Source organism: Ahaetulla prasina, chromosome 1, assembly GCF_028640845.1.
Source record: "Ahaetulla prasina isolate Xishuangbanna chromosome 1, ASM2864084v1, whole genome shotgun sequence".
Classification (NCBI taxonomy): Eukaryota; Metazoa; Chordata; class Lepidosauria; order Squamata; family Colubridae; genus Ahaetulla; species Ahaetulla prasina.
The window spans coordinates 8,689,724-8,705,431 of record NC_080539.1 but is presented as its reverse complement, the minus strand read 5'-3'; the positions used below and the strand labels follow the sequence as shown (position 1 = coordinate 8,705,431).

The following is a 15,708-nucleotide window of genomic DNA, read 5'->3' as shown; positions in this document are numbered from 1 at the left end:
CCCACAAGGCTTAATAATAATCAGCCCCGGTGTTTCAGCTTGCCGGAAAACAACATTGTAGCTGTGTCCTCTGCTTTGTGTTTTGGTGACTTCTGGACATTTATCAGGGAGGGCCTTTGGCAGTTTGCCTAATTGGACTCAGGTTTGTGATAACTGAAGCATTTGTGTTTGGGAGGCCTTTGTTTCCTTTGAGTTGAATGACGCTGGGAATGAAGTAATTCTCAGTTGTTGGAATAAAGTTTATTTTATCACGGTCTGAGTTTGTTGCTACCTATTTGGGTCTGGGTCACAACAGGCTTTTTGTGATCACCATTTGTGACATTCCCCAAGCAGCTTCCGGCAAGCAAAGTCAATGGGGGAAGCCAGATTTGCTTAACAACCGCATGATTCACTTAACAATGGGTGTGATTCATTTAACAACTGTGATTTCAAAAGGCATAAAATTGGGGGTGACTCACTTAACCATCTAACTTAACAACAGAAAATCTGGTTTCAATTCTGGTTGTAACTCGAGGGCGATCTCTAGCTGTAATTCCCATATCACCCAGTGTGTTTAAAAGTTGGAGACATGTTTACCAGTTTTATCATTAACAATAAGGCTATTGTCAGAACTGCCATCTCACGCATGGGCCTTGCGTTCACTAGCAGCCAGTCTGCTGTGCACTTTGCCAGGAGGGAGCTGGTTGGGAGGAAGGAAGGCTACTGACTAGTCATACATACCTTCTAGACTAGAAAAACGACTTCAAGGTCAGACAACTGGGAAAAACATACAGATCCGCACCGCCCATTCTACAGTTGAAAAGACCGTTCCCAAAACATTCTATTCGAATATGATTGGACAATGTACCACCAACGGTGGGAAGGGACTAGGGAAAAGTTAACCGGGAATTTTGCCACGCGAACATCAGTTCTGGCTTTGCTATATTGTAATTCAGTAGAGGGGATGCGATGGCTCAGTGGCTAAGACGCTGAGCTTGTCGATCAAAAGGTCGGCAGTTCAGCGGTTCGAATCCCTAGTGCTGCATAACGGGGTGAGCTCCCGTTACTAGTCCCAGCTTCTGCCAACCTAGCAGTTTGAAAGCACGTAAAAAATGCAAGTAGAAAAATAGGGACTACCTTTGGTGGGAAGGTAACAGTGTTCCGTGTGCCTTTGGCATTGAGTCATGCCGGCCACACGACCACGGAGATGTCTTCGGACAGCGCTGGCTCTTCGGCTTTGAAACGGAGATGAGCACCGCCCCCTAGAGTCGGGAATAATTAGCACATATGTGCGAGGGGATCCTTTACCTTTACCTAATCCACTTTGCCTTCAGTTAAGTATACCTTTCACAACAAATGGAGTTGAGGGTCTTCCTTGCTTAAAGGACCAAGCTGGGGCAGGTCTGACAACTATAATGTAACTTTTTTCTATAAGAAAGTCCATTTGGTTTTAAACATCTATTTCCTCTCTTCAGCTGCTAAAGAGAAATGCTGCCTCTCGTCTAGGAGCTGGTCCTGGAGACGCTGGAGAAGTTCAGGTATGCAATTTTGTGATTTTGCTGGAAAATGTCCTCCTTTCTCTTCCAGCCAGTAAAATAATTTTCATAAAGGATTATTTGGTGAGCTAGAATGTCTTTTTTTTTTTATTTGAATTTATATCCCGCCCTTCTCCGAAGACTCAGGGCGGCTTACATTGTGTAAGGCAATAGTCTCATCCTATTTGTATATTTATATACAAAGTCAACTTATTGCCCCCAACAATCTGGGTCCTCATTTTATCTACTTTATAAAGGATGGAAGGCTGAGTCAACCTTGGGCCTGGTGGGACATGAGCCTGCAGTAATTGTAATTGCAGGCAGCTGTGTGTTAATAACAGGCTGCATTAGCCTGGTGAGCCACTTCCCAGTCTTGGATGTAAGCAAGGGTTTGGTGATTCTTTCGGAGAGATGTCAAGCCGTACTCCTCTGCAACTCAAGCTGATATATTTTTTAAAAAAATTGGGAAACTGCAGAGCTGTCTGTTCTTCTTTCTCTCTTGCCTTTCCTTGCACAAGGAGGATGGCTGGGAAATGGGTAGAAAGGGTGCCAATTGGCCTGGTCCCAAATGTCAAATATGTTGGTGAACGCAGACGTGTCAACTAAAACGTCATGGCATGTCACCTTTGACATGTGTGTCATACGTTCACTACCGCTGTCCTACCACTTATAGAATAGAATAACAGTTGGAAGGGACCTTGGAGGCCTTCTAGTCCAACCCCCTGCTTAGGCAGGAAACCCTACACCACTTCAAACAAATGGTTATCCAGTCTCTTCTTAAAAACTTCCAGTGTTGGAGCATTCACAACTTCTGGAGGCAAGTTGTTCCACTGATTAATTGTTCTAACTGTCAGGAAATTTCTCCTTAGTTCTAAGTTGATTCTCTCCTTGATCAGTTTCCACCCATTGCTTCTTTTCCTGCATTCAGGTGCTTTGGAGAATAGCTTGACTCCCTCTTCTTTGTGGCAGCCCCTGAGATATTGGAACACTGCTATCATGTCTCCCCTTGTCCTTCTTTTCATCAAACTAGACTTCGAAACAAACATTTTTGAAGCAACATTTTAGACCAATGTTTCTTCATCTCAGCAACTCTTTTCAGGTGTGTGGATTTCCGCTCCTAGAATTCCCCAGCCAGCCATGCTGGCTGTGGAATTCTGGGAGTTGAAGTTCACACATCTGAAAGGGGTTGCCGAGGTTGAGAAACACAGCCTTAGTTCATTTTATGGAAGAACTATCACTTTGCCCAGTTTTTATTTGATGCTCTCTCTCTTCCAGTTCCTATTCGAATGAGCGCTGGTAGACTTGTGTGCTTCAGTTTGTATTCTGGTCAAAACTAAGGACCTCTCATTTGGCATGTTCTGCTCTCTTTGATGGACACTGACTGATAACCCCTGTTTTTTTGGTGTTTTTTTAGGGTCATCCATTCTTCAGACACATCAGTTGGGAAGAACTGCTAGCTCGGAAGGTGGAGCCACCTTTTAAACCCTTATTGGTATGTAATTTGGATACGTGCTTGCGATCTTCAGGCGCAACCCAGCCAGATAAGCCAAATTTTGGAATTGGGGCATGCAATTCCCAACCCAGATGGGGCTTTTGGCCCCATTTTTCCCAGAGTTGTCTGAATCAATGCTTAGAGCTGCATCTTACTTCCTCCACAAGGCGGTTCATCTCTGTTTCTTCCTCAGTTTTAAATTTCGGGCTGAAATGCGTCCCCCAATTTTAAAGTGGTTCATGCACTTCAAAGGAAGGTGGAAGATTGGCACTGCTAGCCAAATCTGGGCTTCCCATAAACCATTGGGTTGCAAAACGGATAATTCGTTGATCCGTTTCCATAAATTGGAGCTCAGAGATGCATCTGGCTGTTATAGGTAGTCCTCGCCTTACAACTATTGGTTTAGTGACTGTTCGAAGTTAAACGGCCGTGAAAAAAAAATGACTTATGATCGGTTTTCACACTTATGATCGTTGCAGCCATCCCCAGGGTCACGTGACCAAAATTTGGACACTTGGTAACTGGTTCATATTTATGACCCTTGCAGTATCCTGATGTCATGTGATTCCCCTTTTGTGACCTTTTGACAAGCAAAGTCCACGTGGAAGCCATATTCCCTTAACAACTGTGGCAAGACACATCATAAAATGACGCAAAACTCACTTAACCGTCTCCCTTAGCAACAGAAATGTTGGGCTCAATTGTGGTCATAAGTCAAGGACTACCTGTACCGCCTTCTTCATCTTGGGTATCTTCCAGAAGCATTGGGATTGCAACGAATTCTTCGGTCCCATTGGCTAGGAATTCCTAAATTGCAGACACATTGAGCAGAATTGGGAAGGCTGGTGAATGATATCAAAAATGGAACTGTTCAGGTAGTCTTCGGCTTAACAACCATTCACTTACGACAGTCACATCACCCCCATGATCTCATGTTCAAAATTTGGGCGCTAGGCAGCCTGCAAGTATTTACAACAATTGCAGCATCCCTGAGTCAGGTGATGATCATTCACAACTTCCCGGCCAGCTTTCAATAAGCAGAGTCCATGAGAGAAGATTCCCTTAATGAGCACATGGTTTTTCAATAGTGATTTGCTTAACAACCGTGGCCAGAAAGGTCTTAAAATTGGGCATGGCTCACTTAGCAACTGCCTTGCTTAGCAAGAACTGAACTGTCGAGTCACTAATTTCGAGCCACAAGTCAAGGATCACCTGTACGTGCTTTATAATTGCAGTAACTCAGATTTCATAGAGCTCTGGAGTCCAGCTAATGGTGGTGCTCGGGAGGGGAGGTCTCCTTGATGCCTTTGCCTTGAAGGCATCTCTTCTCAATCCTCCTTTTCTTTGATCCGTGACTCCCTTCCCCCTTCCCCTTGCCTTCGTTTCTCAGCCCAGTTGTCCAAAAAAGGGACCCTCCAGTGGCGGCGGCGGCAGGACTCCAGCAGGACTTCCCAGGTGGTACATCTACGGAACGCTTCCTCCGTCCAGAAGTTTTATCTTCCGCTAAGGCTGTTGTGCTTGTCTGTTAAACTATAAAAAAACAAAAACAAAAAAATACCCTTCCTCAACTTTTGTTTTTTGCAAAGCAATCCGAAGAAGACGTGAGCCAATTTGATGCAAAATTTACACGTCAGACTCCTGTCGATAGCCCGGATGACTCGACCCTCAGCGAAAGTGCCAACCAAGTTTTCTTGGTAAGTAAGTTTGAGGATGAATATCTACGGAGATTCTCAATCATCCAGGTCATGATTGTCCCAAAGCAGGGGTCTGCAAACTTGGCTCTTTTAAGACTTGTGGACTTCAATTCCCAGAGTTGAAGTCCACAAGTCTTAAAAGAGCCAAGTTTGCAGACCCCTGTCCAAAAGGTTCTTTTCCCGAAAGGCAACTAGACTTTCTTGGAGTTGTTGTTTTTTTCCCTTGAAAACATTTCACTTTTTATCCAAGAAGCTTCTTCAAACTGGATGAGAAGCAAAACGTTTTCAAAGGGAAAAAACCCCCAGGAAAGTCCAATTGCCTTTGGAAAAAGAATCTTTGCAATATTTCAGGATGAATCCTAACACATCCAAAGCAACCAGGTCTGTTTGTTCCCTGACTCAAATTCTCAAAAGGTAGGTGAATAATCTCAAAAGCGAGATTATTCAACTACCTCAAGATCCTCACTCTTTATTTCCCTCCTCCTTGCTGCTGGCAATGTATTTAAATAACAAAACTTCCTTTGTTTTTAATTCCCCCCCCCCCCCAATCTTGTAGGGCGTCTCTGGAGATTCTCAGCCATCCAGGTCATGGTTGTCCCAAAGGTGCTGTCTTTTCAAGAGGCAACTGGACTTCCCTGTTTTTCTTTGAAAACGTTTCCCTTCTCATCCAAGAAGCTTCTTCAGCTCTGACTGGATGATTGGGAATGGCAAGATTTATGTTCCTTGCAGACAACTGGTCATTTGCGTTCTTTTAGAATTTAGTTGAGGCCGCTTGGAGGTTTGTCTATGGTATAGGAGAACAGACCCATCAGGACAAGATTCAGCCGTCCGTCTGCATTTAAAAGACAAAGGCCATTCTTTTGGAGACAGCAAAGCCCACATTTTGGACAGAGAGGACCGCTGGTTTAAAAGGGGCCAAAGGGGCCATCTATGTCAAAATTGAACAGTCCTCTGTCAATTGGGGAGAGGGGGGAATACGACATCATCTATCTCCAGTCCACAACACAGTCCTTTCAACAGTTCCAAGAAGCCTCCGCAGCCATTTGTACTGCTCAGGTGACCCTGAGGATGCAGATAAACTTCCAACTGGCCTCAGTGACTCCCTAAAAGAACGCAAATGACCAGCTGCCTGCAAGAAACAGAAATCCTTCCATTCCCCACCATCCAGTCAGAGCTGAAGAAGCTTCTTGGAGGAGAAGCGAGATGTCTTCAAAGAAAAACAAGAAACCAATAAAGGAAAATATTTGTAGCTCAGGGTTGACATGAGGGCTCCTTGGTGCTCTCTGAGCTTGCTTGTTTTCTTGCGGACATTTTATTACCCAAACTATATAACATCCTCAGTGCTAGTAAGGAGTGCCGTTTGCTGTTAGTTTGTAAACTGCACTCTTCATCAGCACTGATGATGTTAGCTAGTTTGGGTAATGAAATGTCTCCAAGAAAACAAGCACAGAGAGCACCAAGGATCCCTCAAAAACAAAGAAAGTCCAGTTCCCCCTTGAAAAGAAGCGCTAATGGGCAGCTCTGGACTGGGACAGGCTTCACCTGAGTTGGAAGGACACTGCTGTGCTATGCAGAACCACCCTGAAAGCCTCAGGTCCCTCTCCTGGCCCAGCAGTGGTTATAAACCTGGGGATGCAATTCTCCTCACCTGTCTATCTCCCCCTCTTCCAATCCATGCCCTTTTGGCTGCCCTGCACAGTGGCACTCGTCAACATAAATTACGGAAGAGACAGGTGGGTGGGAGAGTTGCAGTACAGCTGTCAATCACCTGAGCTTTAATTGCCTGACCACGAGGCCCTGCAAGGGGTTTAACTTCAGGCATAGCAAGTCCCATTTTTTTCCCCCAGCACCGCTGTAATTTCAAGCGGTTGCTAAACGAATTGTCGTAAGTTGAGGACTATCTGTAGGACCAGTAAGGACACATGGTCTTGTTTCACAGAGGATGGGACTCAGTCACAGTTCAGTGGGAAGGCACACTCTTTGCAGCTGGATAGACTAAATGGCAAGTATTGGAAAAGAGACAGTGACTCGGCTTCTGTTCTGAGCTAGGCTTCCCAAAAGCACGAAGCCGACTCCTCGTCCTGAAAAAAAAACCCTTTTATTTAGTTTTGTTTGTTTAGTTTAAACAACTAAATTCCTCTTCCGCAAAGTCCTGGCCAACAGTCTTTCAAGAGATTTCACAACTACAGATCTTTATCGGGCTTGGAGAGCTGCCAGGCCAATATCTTCCAAACGCCACCCTGTAGCAGACAATACTTGGCAAGAAGTCAGGGACAAACCTTCACTCTAATGAATTGAACTAATTGTCCCCTGCAAAAACTCCCTTCCCCTTTTGCTCCTCTTTATTCCCTATGGGAGGGCCCATTCACCGTCCCCCTGGGGCTTTACTCCTGAGTCGACCCTTGTTCCTTAGCTGCTCCCTTTTCCTGGCAACTCTGCGCATGCGCACACTGGGAACAGGCTCCAGCTGTTCTTCTGCCCCACTGATGTCCGACTTCGAAGGCAGCTGACAACTTGTCAAGACGGCCCTGGCCCTATCTCTGCCTCCGACGCAGAGCCCTCATCAGAGCCTTCCCCAGAGAGTCCAGGACTGGCCCATGTTCCTCCCCAACCTCCTCATTGTCCAAGTCTGCCAGCAGCTCTGCTGGTGGGCCAAAAGAGGTTCTAGTTTGCAAATTAATAAATGGTGGGCACTATATATATATATATCTCTTTTAAATACATTTTTCTGTAGTGTTGCTTGGGTATAAGGAGAGTCCAAAGGCAACTGACAGGGAAGGAGTTTTCTCTCCAGAGCTGACCCAACAGATCAGCCTGAGTTAGATCCATCTTGGTTGCTCCTGTATGTTGGTTCTCTTTGCAACGTTGATGGGGGTTGGTTCTTCATGGCTTGTTTTGATTTCATCACAATGCGGTGCCCTCATTCGAGTTCTTTTTTTCTTTTTCTTTTGGTGGGGATGGTCGCCGGCCACCCTCATTTCCCCTCCCCCCCCCTTGCAGGGTTTCACGTATGTGGCTCCCTCCGTACTTGAAAGTGTAAAAGAGAAGTTTTCCTTTGAACCAAAAATCCGGTCACCGCGCAGATTCATTGGCAGTCCTCGGACCCCCATCAGGTATTTGTCTCTTCCCATTGCTGGATGTTAGCGTGTGGTAGCGTGTGTCTGCTCTTCATGAAAGCTTGAAAATGTCGGTTGCGTGGGAATGTCGGGTTTTCCATCCCAAAGATTTTTAAACAGGATTCCATACAATCCTGTCAGTGCCATAACATATCAATAATTCAGTAGGTAGAAAGGCCGCCTTTGTAGTTGATGGTCCTGCCGTGATCTCCAGATTGGAAAATAGGTGCATGTAAATGCAGAACTTCTAAATCGTCGGCCTCACGGTTAAGTTACACCTAGTTGGCATATTTTGGCTTAAGTTGCCTTTATTGGGCTGATGTACAAAATGGTTTGACCTTTTGTCTCTGAAATACTTGGCTTAGCACAGGAGTCTCTGACCTTGGCGACTTGTGGACCTCAGCTGCCAGAATTCCCCATCCAACATGGCTGGCTGAGGAATTCTGGGAGTTGCACAAGATGATGAGAGGGAGGGAGAGGGAGATGATAGATGGATGGGTGGATAGATGGATAGATTAGATAGATAGGAGAGAGGAGAGATGATGGCTAGATAGATGGATATAGATTAAAAAAAACCTATTTTTTGATAAAAAAAAATTAACGGCTGCTTCTTCTCTTCCAAAGCCCTGTCAAATTCTCTCCGGGCGACTTTTGGGGACGAGGCGGTTCTTCCGGCGTGGCCAATCCTCAGCCGCCCGTGGACTACCCGATGGAGACGGGTGGGATCGAACAGATGGATGTAACAGTCTGCGGAGAAGCCTCAGCTCCGCTTCCGATCCGGCAGCCCAACACGGGGCCGTACAAAAAACAGGCCTTCCCCATCATTTCCAAACGACCAGAGCACTTGCGCATGAACCTATGACATCACCGATCGCAGTCCTTTCCCCGAAACCCGGCTTGAGCGACGGCAGAAGAGAAGGACAGCTCTTTGCAAGGGCAACCGTGCCTCACCGCCCACCCTCCTGCCAAAAGACGAGACCTCGCGTGGCTCCCCCACCCCCCTTTCTCAGTGATGGTATCAAGTTAGTCATTGCACAGAATAACGGAAAAAGAAGAATGAAAAAAATGGATTCCCCTTCCTTCCATCCTTCCCTCCCTCCTCCTTTCTCTTTCTCCCCACCTCCTCACTCCCTCCTTTGAATCAATGGTGCATAAAGACAGGACGTGAGCCAAAAAAAAAAAATGGTATTACACAACTTAGGCACAGCAGCTAACCGATACGCAGCGTGGTATCTTTCCCGCTCTATCAAGATTTTTTTCCCCCCAAGTCAAATCGCTTGAAGCTAACAGGGTGGAGATTCTGGCTCATCCTGCATGGTTGTGCCCCCAAAGAAAGTCCATGCCCCCGGGGCAAATGTGCAGAACGCCAGCCTGGCCCTTTCCTGCCTGAGGAATTAATCCCACCCAAAGTTCCTTCAGGTGGCTTCCTGCAGTTTTAAGGAACGATCAGAGGTCCGAGGCTTAACTCCAACCATTAGGATTCCACGTGCAAAAACAATCTAAACGAATCTTTTTTTAAAAAAGAAAATTATATATAGATATATATATACATATATATAAATCTCTATATTTTTCAACTAGTTTCCCCGCCCCCACTCCTCTCCCTTTCAGAAGGGGCTCATTATGAAAAGTCTCCCGCAGTTGGAACATTACGGAATGATTGATTTCCCACAGCAAAGAGAGAGAGAACAAGCTAGCAAGACTTAACATTTCTTATTATATTTGAAATAATGCTTTTGTAAAAAAAAAAAAAAGATAATAATAATAAATCACTGTTAATTACGTTGCCAAGATTGATAGGGTAAGAATTTTACCCTCTTCATCTGGATTAAATGCTTTTTCCCCCCTTCCCCCACCCCCCCTTTTTTTTTTTTGGTCTTGTTTCGTTTTAAAAAGGATCCCCTCAGGCTGTTGGCTGCGCTAAAACCATGGCTAGTGTGCGGACGTCCCGTGTTTTAATCCGAGGTCTTTGTGACGTTTTTCCCTGCTCCCCCTCCCCCCTTTCCAAGCTCAAGTTTTGCCCTGCTGGCCTGGAGTTCTGTGGGTGTATTGAATTCCAGGTGTCTTATCTTATAGTCTCATCATCCTGAACAAAAATCTGGCTATCGGGAACTTCGTCTCTTTTTTTATGCTGGTTATATAGTTTGCTCAAGACCCTGGCACGTGCCAAGGAGGGCTTAAACCTATCGCAAAAGGGGCACAAACTTTAGCAGATGGCTATCATTCTTTTTTTTTAAAATAAAAAATAAAAACCTGCACATTTCTATTGGTGTTGCAGCCGATTGGTAATGCTCAGAAAAGATGGCTTTTACCCCGTAATTGTTCTGTGGCTCATCGGTGATGGACGACTGTATAACTTCTCTATTGGGGCAAGCCCATCCTTTGATTGTATTGAGGGGATAAAAGGGGAAAAGGAAAAAGAAAAACACACAAGTATTACGATGGCCTTCGACGAATGTCTTCCAGAGAACTTTTTGCAATTTAATTTTTAGGAAACGTTCAGAAGAATTCGCTATTTATGTTTCTGTGAGTGTTGTTGAAGAAGAAGAAAGAAAAGAAAGAAAAAAGAAAGAAAACCTGTACACAAATGACTATATCGTCACAGGTACAAAGAATTAAATAAAGGTAACTTTACCTTAACTTAAATACTTCCTGCCTTAAAGAAAGCATTTCCATGGCTACAGCTGGTGAAAGGGTGAATTGTGGTCCACAGAGCTTTACTCGAGGGTCGAGTGTGGGTGAGTGTGAATTGTTGGGACAGGGTGGGCATCCTTTTGCTTGGTTCCCCCCCCCCTTTGTTACACCTGATCAGTCTGCAATCGTGGCTACTTAGAGGGTTTTTGTGATGCTCTGTTGTGCTTCTCTCCTTGAGCCATAGGATCTGAGCCATAATTATATTTTTATTTCAATCTAGCCAGAACCTCTTCTGTGGATTTTTCTCGCCAACTGGACTTTCGCACCTCGGATCCAAGCCGTTCGAGAAGGCAGGGGTGGGGGCTCACCTCTGTTGAGTGTAGAGCTGTCTACCTTGGCTTCCCCCTCCAGGTGCAAAATTAAAAAGACACAATCCTGGAAAACGAAAGACCCACTGAAAAGGGGGCGGTGATTCTCCTTTAGGTAGAATTCAGGTTCTAGAACAGGGTCTCCAACCTTGGCAACTTTAAGACTTGTGGACTTCAACTCCCAACTTTGCTGGCTGAGGAATTCTGGGAGTTGAAGTCCAGAAGTCTTAAAGTTGCCAAGATTGGAGATCCCTATTCTAGAACAAGGATCTCTCCAGACTTGGCCACTTTAAGACATAGGGACTTCACCTCTCAGAATTCCCCAGCCATCCTGACTGGCTGGTGAATTCTGGGACTTGAAGTCCACAAGCCTTAAAAGTGGCCAAGTCTGGAGACACCCCTCCCAACCACCACCCCATCTTAAAGTCTGCTGGCTGGGGAATTCTGGGAATTGAAGTCCACATGTCTTTTAAAGTGACCAAGCTTGGGGACTCCTTTTCTAGAACATGAGATTTAATTCCTGTGGACCAGCAAATCTAAATTTTGCATGAGCCACTCCAAAATGAGACCCTTTCCCCATGCCCCCAAGCATCAATCAATGTCATGTGAATAGCGAGACACTTCTGGATGAGGGTAGGATCTGGGTGTGAGCTGTTGCTGTACCACGGGCACCTGCTTCGGGATTTAGTGTACGGTGTCATATCCACTAACTAATCACGGCATTGTTTCCTTTTTCAGAGGAATAGTAGCACAATTGAGGAAGAGTCTGAAAGGGGAGGGGAGGGGAGGGAGACTCCGGTTTGTGGTCCTCAAGTCACACGAAGACCGCCATTGTCTGAGCGAGGCTCTTGACAGGCCCAGGAAAAAGGGGCTTGCTTATTTTCTCCTGTGTCATTTGGAAAACCCAGCTGTTAGCCAGCCCTGTGGCTCTAGAAAACAGCTTTTCCCAATCTTGCTCATTTCCAGGTGTGTGAACTTCAACTCCCAGAATTCCACAGCCAGCCGAGAAGAATTCTCGGGGTGGAAAGTCCATATATACCTGGAAATAGCCGAGCCTTCCAAAGGCATCCAGTGGGACAGGTAGAACTTTTTTCCTTGTCTGAACCATGAAAAAGGTAGCCCTTCCTATGGAGGCGTGCACGCGCGCACCCCCCCCCCCCGTGAAAACTGGATTTGGAGCCGTGCAAGATGCTCACCTTTCGGTGTTTGGCGGGTTCCTTCTCTGTGGCTGGCTACAATCATCTTGCTTATGTTGTGTGCTCTAGCTTAAGTAGACCTCTCTCTTAGCTGAGGGATTAGCAGAGAAAAACCTAGCAGTGTGTTTGATGGAATTGTGTCATTGACTAGCCAACTTTGTGCAACTTTTAAGATCAGTGGACTTCAATTCCCAGAATTCCGGGAATTGAAGTCCACCAATCTTTAAAAGTTGCCAAAGTTGGGAAAGATAGATATTTCACGTGCCCCTTTTGGTCTTTTTAAACTGTGAAAAACTTTTGGAATTGCGATTTGGGACAGTTAAGTGCACACACTATGCAATTTGGGTGGTCTTGTATTTATTTGTATAAAGACCTGGATTCCTGCCCTTCTTGTAGATAATAGCTATTGTGTCAACTTCATGAAAAAACCCGCAACCATCTATGGAAATGTCTATTGGAGAAATTAAGTGCTTTCTTTAACAATGTCTTAAGAAAACAAAAAGAGGTTTCCATTGGGGTATAGTAATTAAGATTTATTTTATACAATCTGTGCTTTTTTAATTATAATCTTGGGGTTTTTTGCTATCGTTTGATTTTTTTATAGATTTTTGTATCCTTATATAAAGAAGAAATAACTGGGGTTAATACCTGCTGAAGCTAACAACACATATATATATATATATATATAAAGTATTAAATATTGATGACTTGAACCATGTTTTCATTCGGCTAAGAATCAATGCTGATTGTATACTAGCGTTTGCTTTGAGGAAATAATAAGAAATCATTCGAAGGGTTGGCTTGCCTGACATGTTAGGGGGCAGAGCAGAAGAAGCGAGGAATTGGATCGCTTGGTTGTCCATCTGTGGGCATGGATGCTTCTGGCGTGCCAAGTTGGTTTTGCTGCCATCAGCTGTTAAGCTTCCTGCAGGCATTGTGGGTCCCAGTTTCCCTTTGTGTTCTAACCAAGTTAAGACGAACATGTTCAAGTCTGTAGTGTTAATCTTGTTCCTGTGATCCTGGGAGAAAGTATCCATGTGTTAAGAGTAGGGGGTCCCCAATCCCCTGCGCCTGGGCCCGGTAACTTGGTCACGGCCTGTTCAGGATGGGCTGCACAAGTGGCAGACAGTTCCGTGTATGCAAGCGGCAGGCACTTGCACAAACGGAACGTCACGCACGCATGTGAGTGCCAGCCGCTAGCAGACATGGAGGTGCAGTTGCGCGAGCCTGCTACTTTCATAGGACCATTTCTTCTCCTGCCAGTCCGCCAAGCTGGTAAGGTTGGAGACCACTGTGTTAGAGGAATGGTTGGGGGGCGACCACCATCACTGCCCTGGAAGCTCTGTAGATTAGGGGTCCCACAACCTTGGCAACTTTAAGCCTGGAGGACTTTCAACTCCCAGAATACCCCAGCCAGCAAAGCTGGCTGGGGAATTCTGGGAGTTGAAGTCTACCAGGCTTAAAGTTGCCAAGGTTGGGGACCCCTGCTGTAGATGACCCCTGCTGTAGATGCTCTATCCTCAGGGAGGATAGAGGTGAACTCCTTCCCCAGCCTGAGGCCACCTGCCCTGATCTGGTTTACCCAGGAAGACTGCAGAAGCCTGTTCTTACGATCCAAGGGACAGGATGTCACAGGACTGGCCTCCCAAGCAGCCAGAAGTAGACTAGTGAGGGGTCTGTGGGTGTCTACTGCTTTCCCTACCATGTTGGCCCAAGGTGTGCTTACGTTTTGTTTTGGATAATCTAGGACAGTGGTGGCGAACCTTTTCGGCACCGAGCGCCCAAACTGGAATGTGGGCAGGCACGCCAGAGCTCAGACACCTGAAGACCATCTGGCTGGTACGTGCCGGCCACCTGGTCTTGGGTTTCCGGCGCTCACATACACACTGGCCAGATGGTCTTTGTGTGCACTGGAACCCCAAAGACCAGGTGGCCGGCACGCACCAGCCAGATGGGTTTCCGGGTTTCTGGCGCTCCGGTACATGCGCAGACCAGCAGGCCGGCACGCTTGTGGGCGCCGGAAACCAGAAAAGCAGCTGGTGATGGCACACATGACCACAGAGAGGGCTTTGCATGCCACATCTGGCACACGTGTCATAGGTTCACCATCACGGATCTAGGGACTGTTGGGGTCCCTTGGTGCTCTCCGAGCTTGGCGATTTTCTTGCAGACGTTTCATGACCAAACTAGGTGACCGCATCAGTGCAAAAACCCAACTCCCCTTCTTTCGCTGATGAGATTACCTAGCTGGGTCATGAAACGTCTGCAAGAAAACCGCCAAGCTCGGAGAGCACCTAGGGACTCCGCGGTCCAGCCCTGAGCTACAAATATTCTCTTCTGCTGGCAACCTAGGACTGCTGTGTATGCAGGTCGGAAGGGCAGCAGCTGCGTGTAAAACTGTAGTTCAGATTTGTGTTTTCTCTGTCCTTTCTGGCTGTAAGGTGCAAGTTTGTCTAGCCACACCAGCCATCTGGAAGGAAGAGCCAAGGCTTGTTAAACACCCCCCCCCCCATTGAAATAGAAGCTGTGTACTGGATGTGTTGATGACAAAAATGCGAGTGCGGCTTTCACTGTCTAAGCAATGAAAGGATGGACTTTTTAAGCTTTTCGGAAGGATGAAACGATGCAGGGTTCATTTTAGCTTATCTTACCCGGTGTATCTTCAGTAATTAAAATGTCTGCACCCTGGTACATTTAAAGGAAGGGAGGAGGGGATGGGAAGAGCTCAACAAAGTGATGCACAATGACAACTTTTCACCTTGTACCCTTTTTAAAAACCATATGTTCTTTCTGCAACACTTTAGCTGGCTGTGTTAACCATCCATTACGAATCCGACTACAGCTGCCTTACAAGGAATGGTATGAGGGTTCTTACCTCATTCTGTACTATTTACTGTAATAAAATATACTTGATTTCAAAACAGATGGGTGTAAATAGCAATTAAATGCAACTTTGGACAAATGATCGAATGGTGATTTCTTTTATTTCTTGCCCTCGAAGGGAGAAACTTGGGTTTCCAAGCCAATCTGAGCGGCTGGGCACCAACAGGTGAAACGTTAGGGCTCTGAAGGCAAATTTTTGCCATGTGCAACTAAATAAGGAAAGATAAAGAGCACCAAATGCTCAAGAAATAGACCGGTTATTGACGCATGCGGCATCTGACTGTTGGTTTTGTGGTCAAAGCCGACATTGGTTTAATTTCGGCTTCCTGGATTTTGACGAATTATTAAAGCTAATGAACCCAAGTCAATGATTTGTTGTAAGTATACCGCAGACCGTACAATCCATCCATTCAGAATCCAGTCCGTCTACAGCTGTCCAGAGTCACCTTATAGGGCAGGGGTCCCCAGCAATTCCCCCCCCCCCCGTCCCCGCTGTTTGGGCAAACGGAGCTGTGTGTCCTTGCCACTCACAGGAAACCATCCCCCCCCTCCCCCCCCGGACCGGTCTGCCAAGCCAGAAAGCTTGGGGACCACTGTTATCGGGAAGATGAGCGGCATAAAAATTTAATAAATGAATAAGGTTTCCTGCTTGGGCAAGGGGTTAGACTAGAAGACCTCAAAATTCTGTTGTTCTGAATAAATAAAAACACAGGTAGTCCTCAACTTAAAACAGTTCATTTAGTGACTGTTAAAAGTTACAACAGCCCTGAAAAAAGTGACACATGACTCATTTTCCACACCGTTGCAACAT

The 15,708-nt window shown here is 45.9% G+C and overlaps 1 protein-coding gene across 1 annotated transcript in view; it reads left to right on the top strand.

The window, feature by feature from the left end:
* Positions 1 to 14,979, top strand: part of RPS6KB1 (ribosomal protein S6 kinase B1) — a 43,446-nt gene extending 28,467 nt beyond the window's left edge. The window contains exons 11-15 of the mRNA XM_058164131.1: positions 1,455 to 1,517; positions 2,929 to 3,006; positions 4,593 to 4,700; positions 7,701 to 7,813; positions 8,441 to 14,979. Of these exons, the coding sequence (XP_058020114.1) occupies positions 1,455 to 1,517; positions 2,929 to 3,006; positions 4,593 to 4,700; positions 7,701 to 7,813; positions 8,441 to 8,678 (600 nt within the window). The 3' untranslated portion in view covers positions 8,679 to 14,979. The remainder of the gene's footprint in view (positions 1 to 1,454; positions 1,518 to 2,928; positions 3,007 to 4,592; positions 4,701 to 7,700; positions 7,814 to 8,440) is intronic.
* Positions 14,980 to 15,708: the final 729 nt, after the last annotated feature.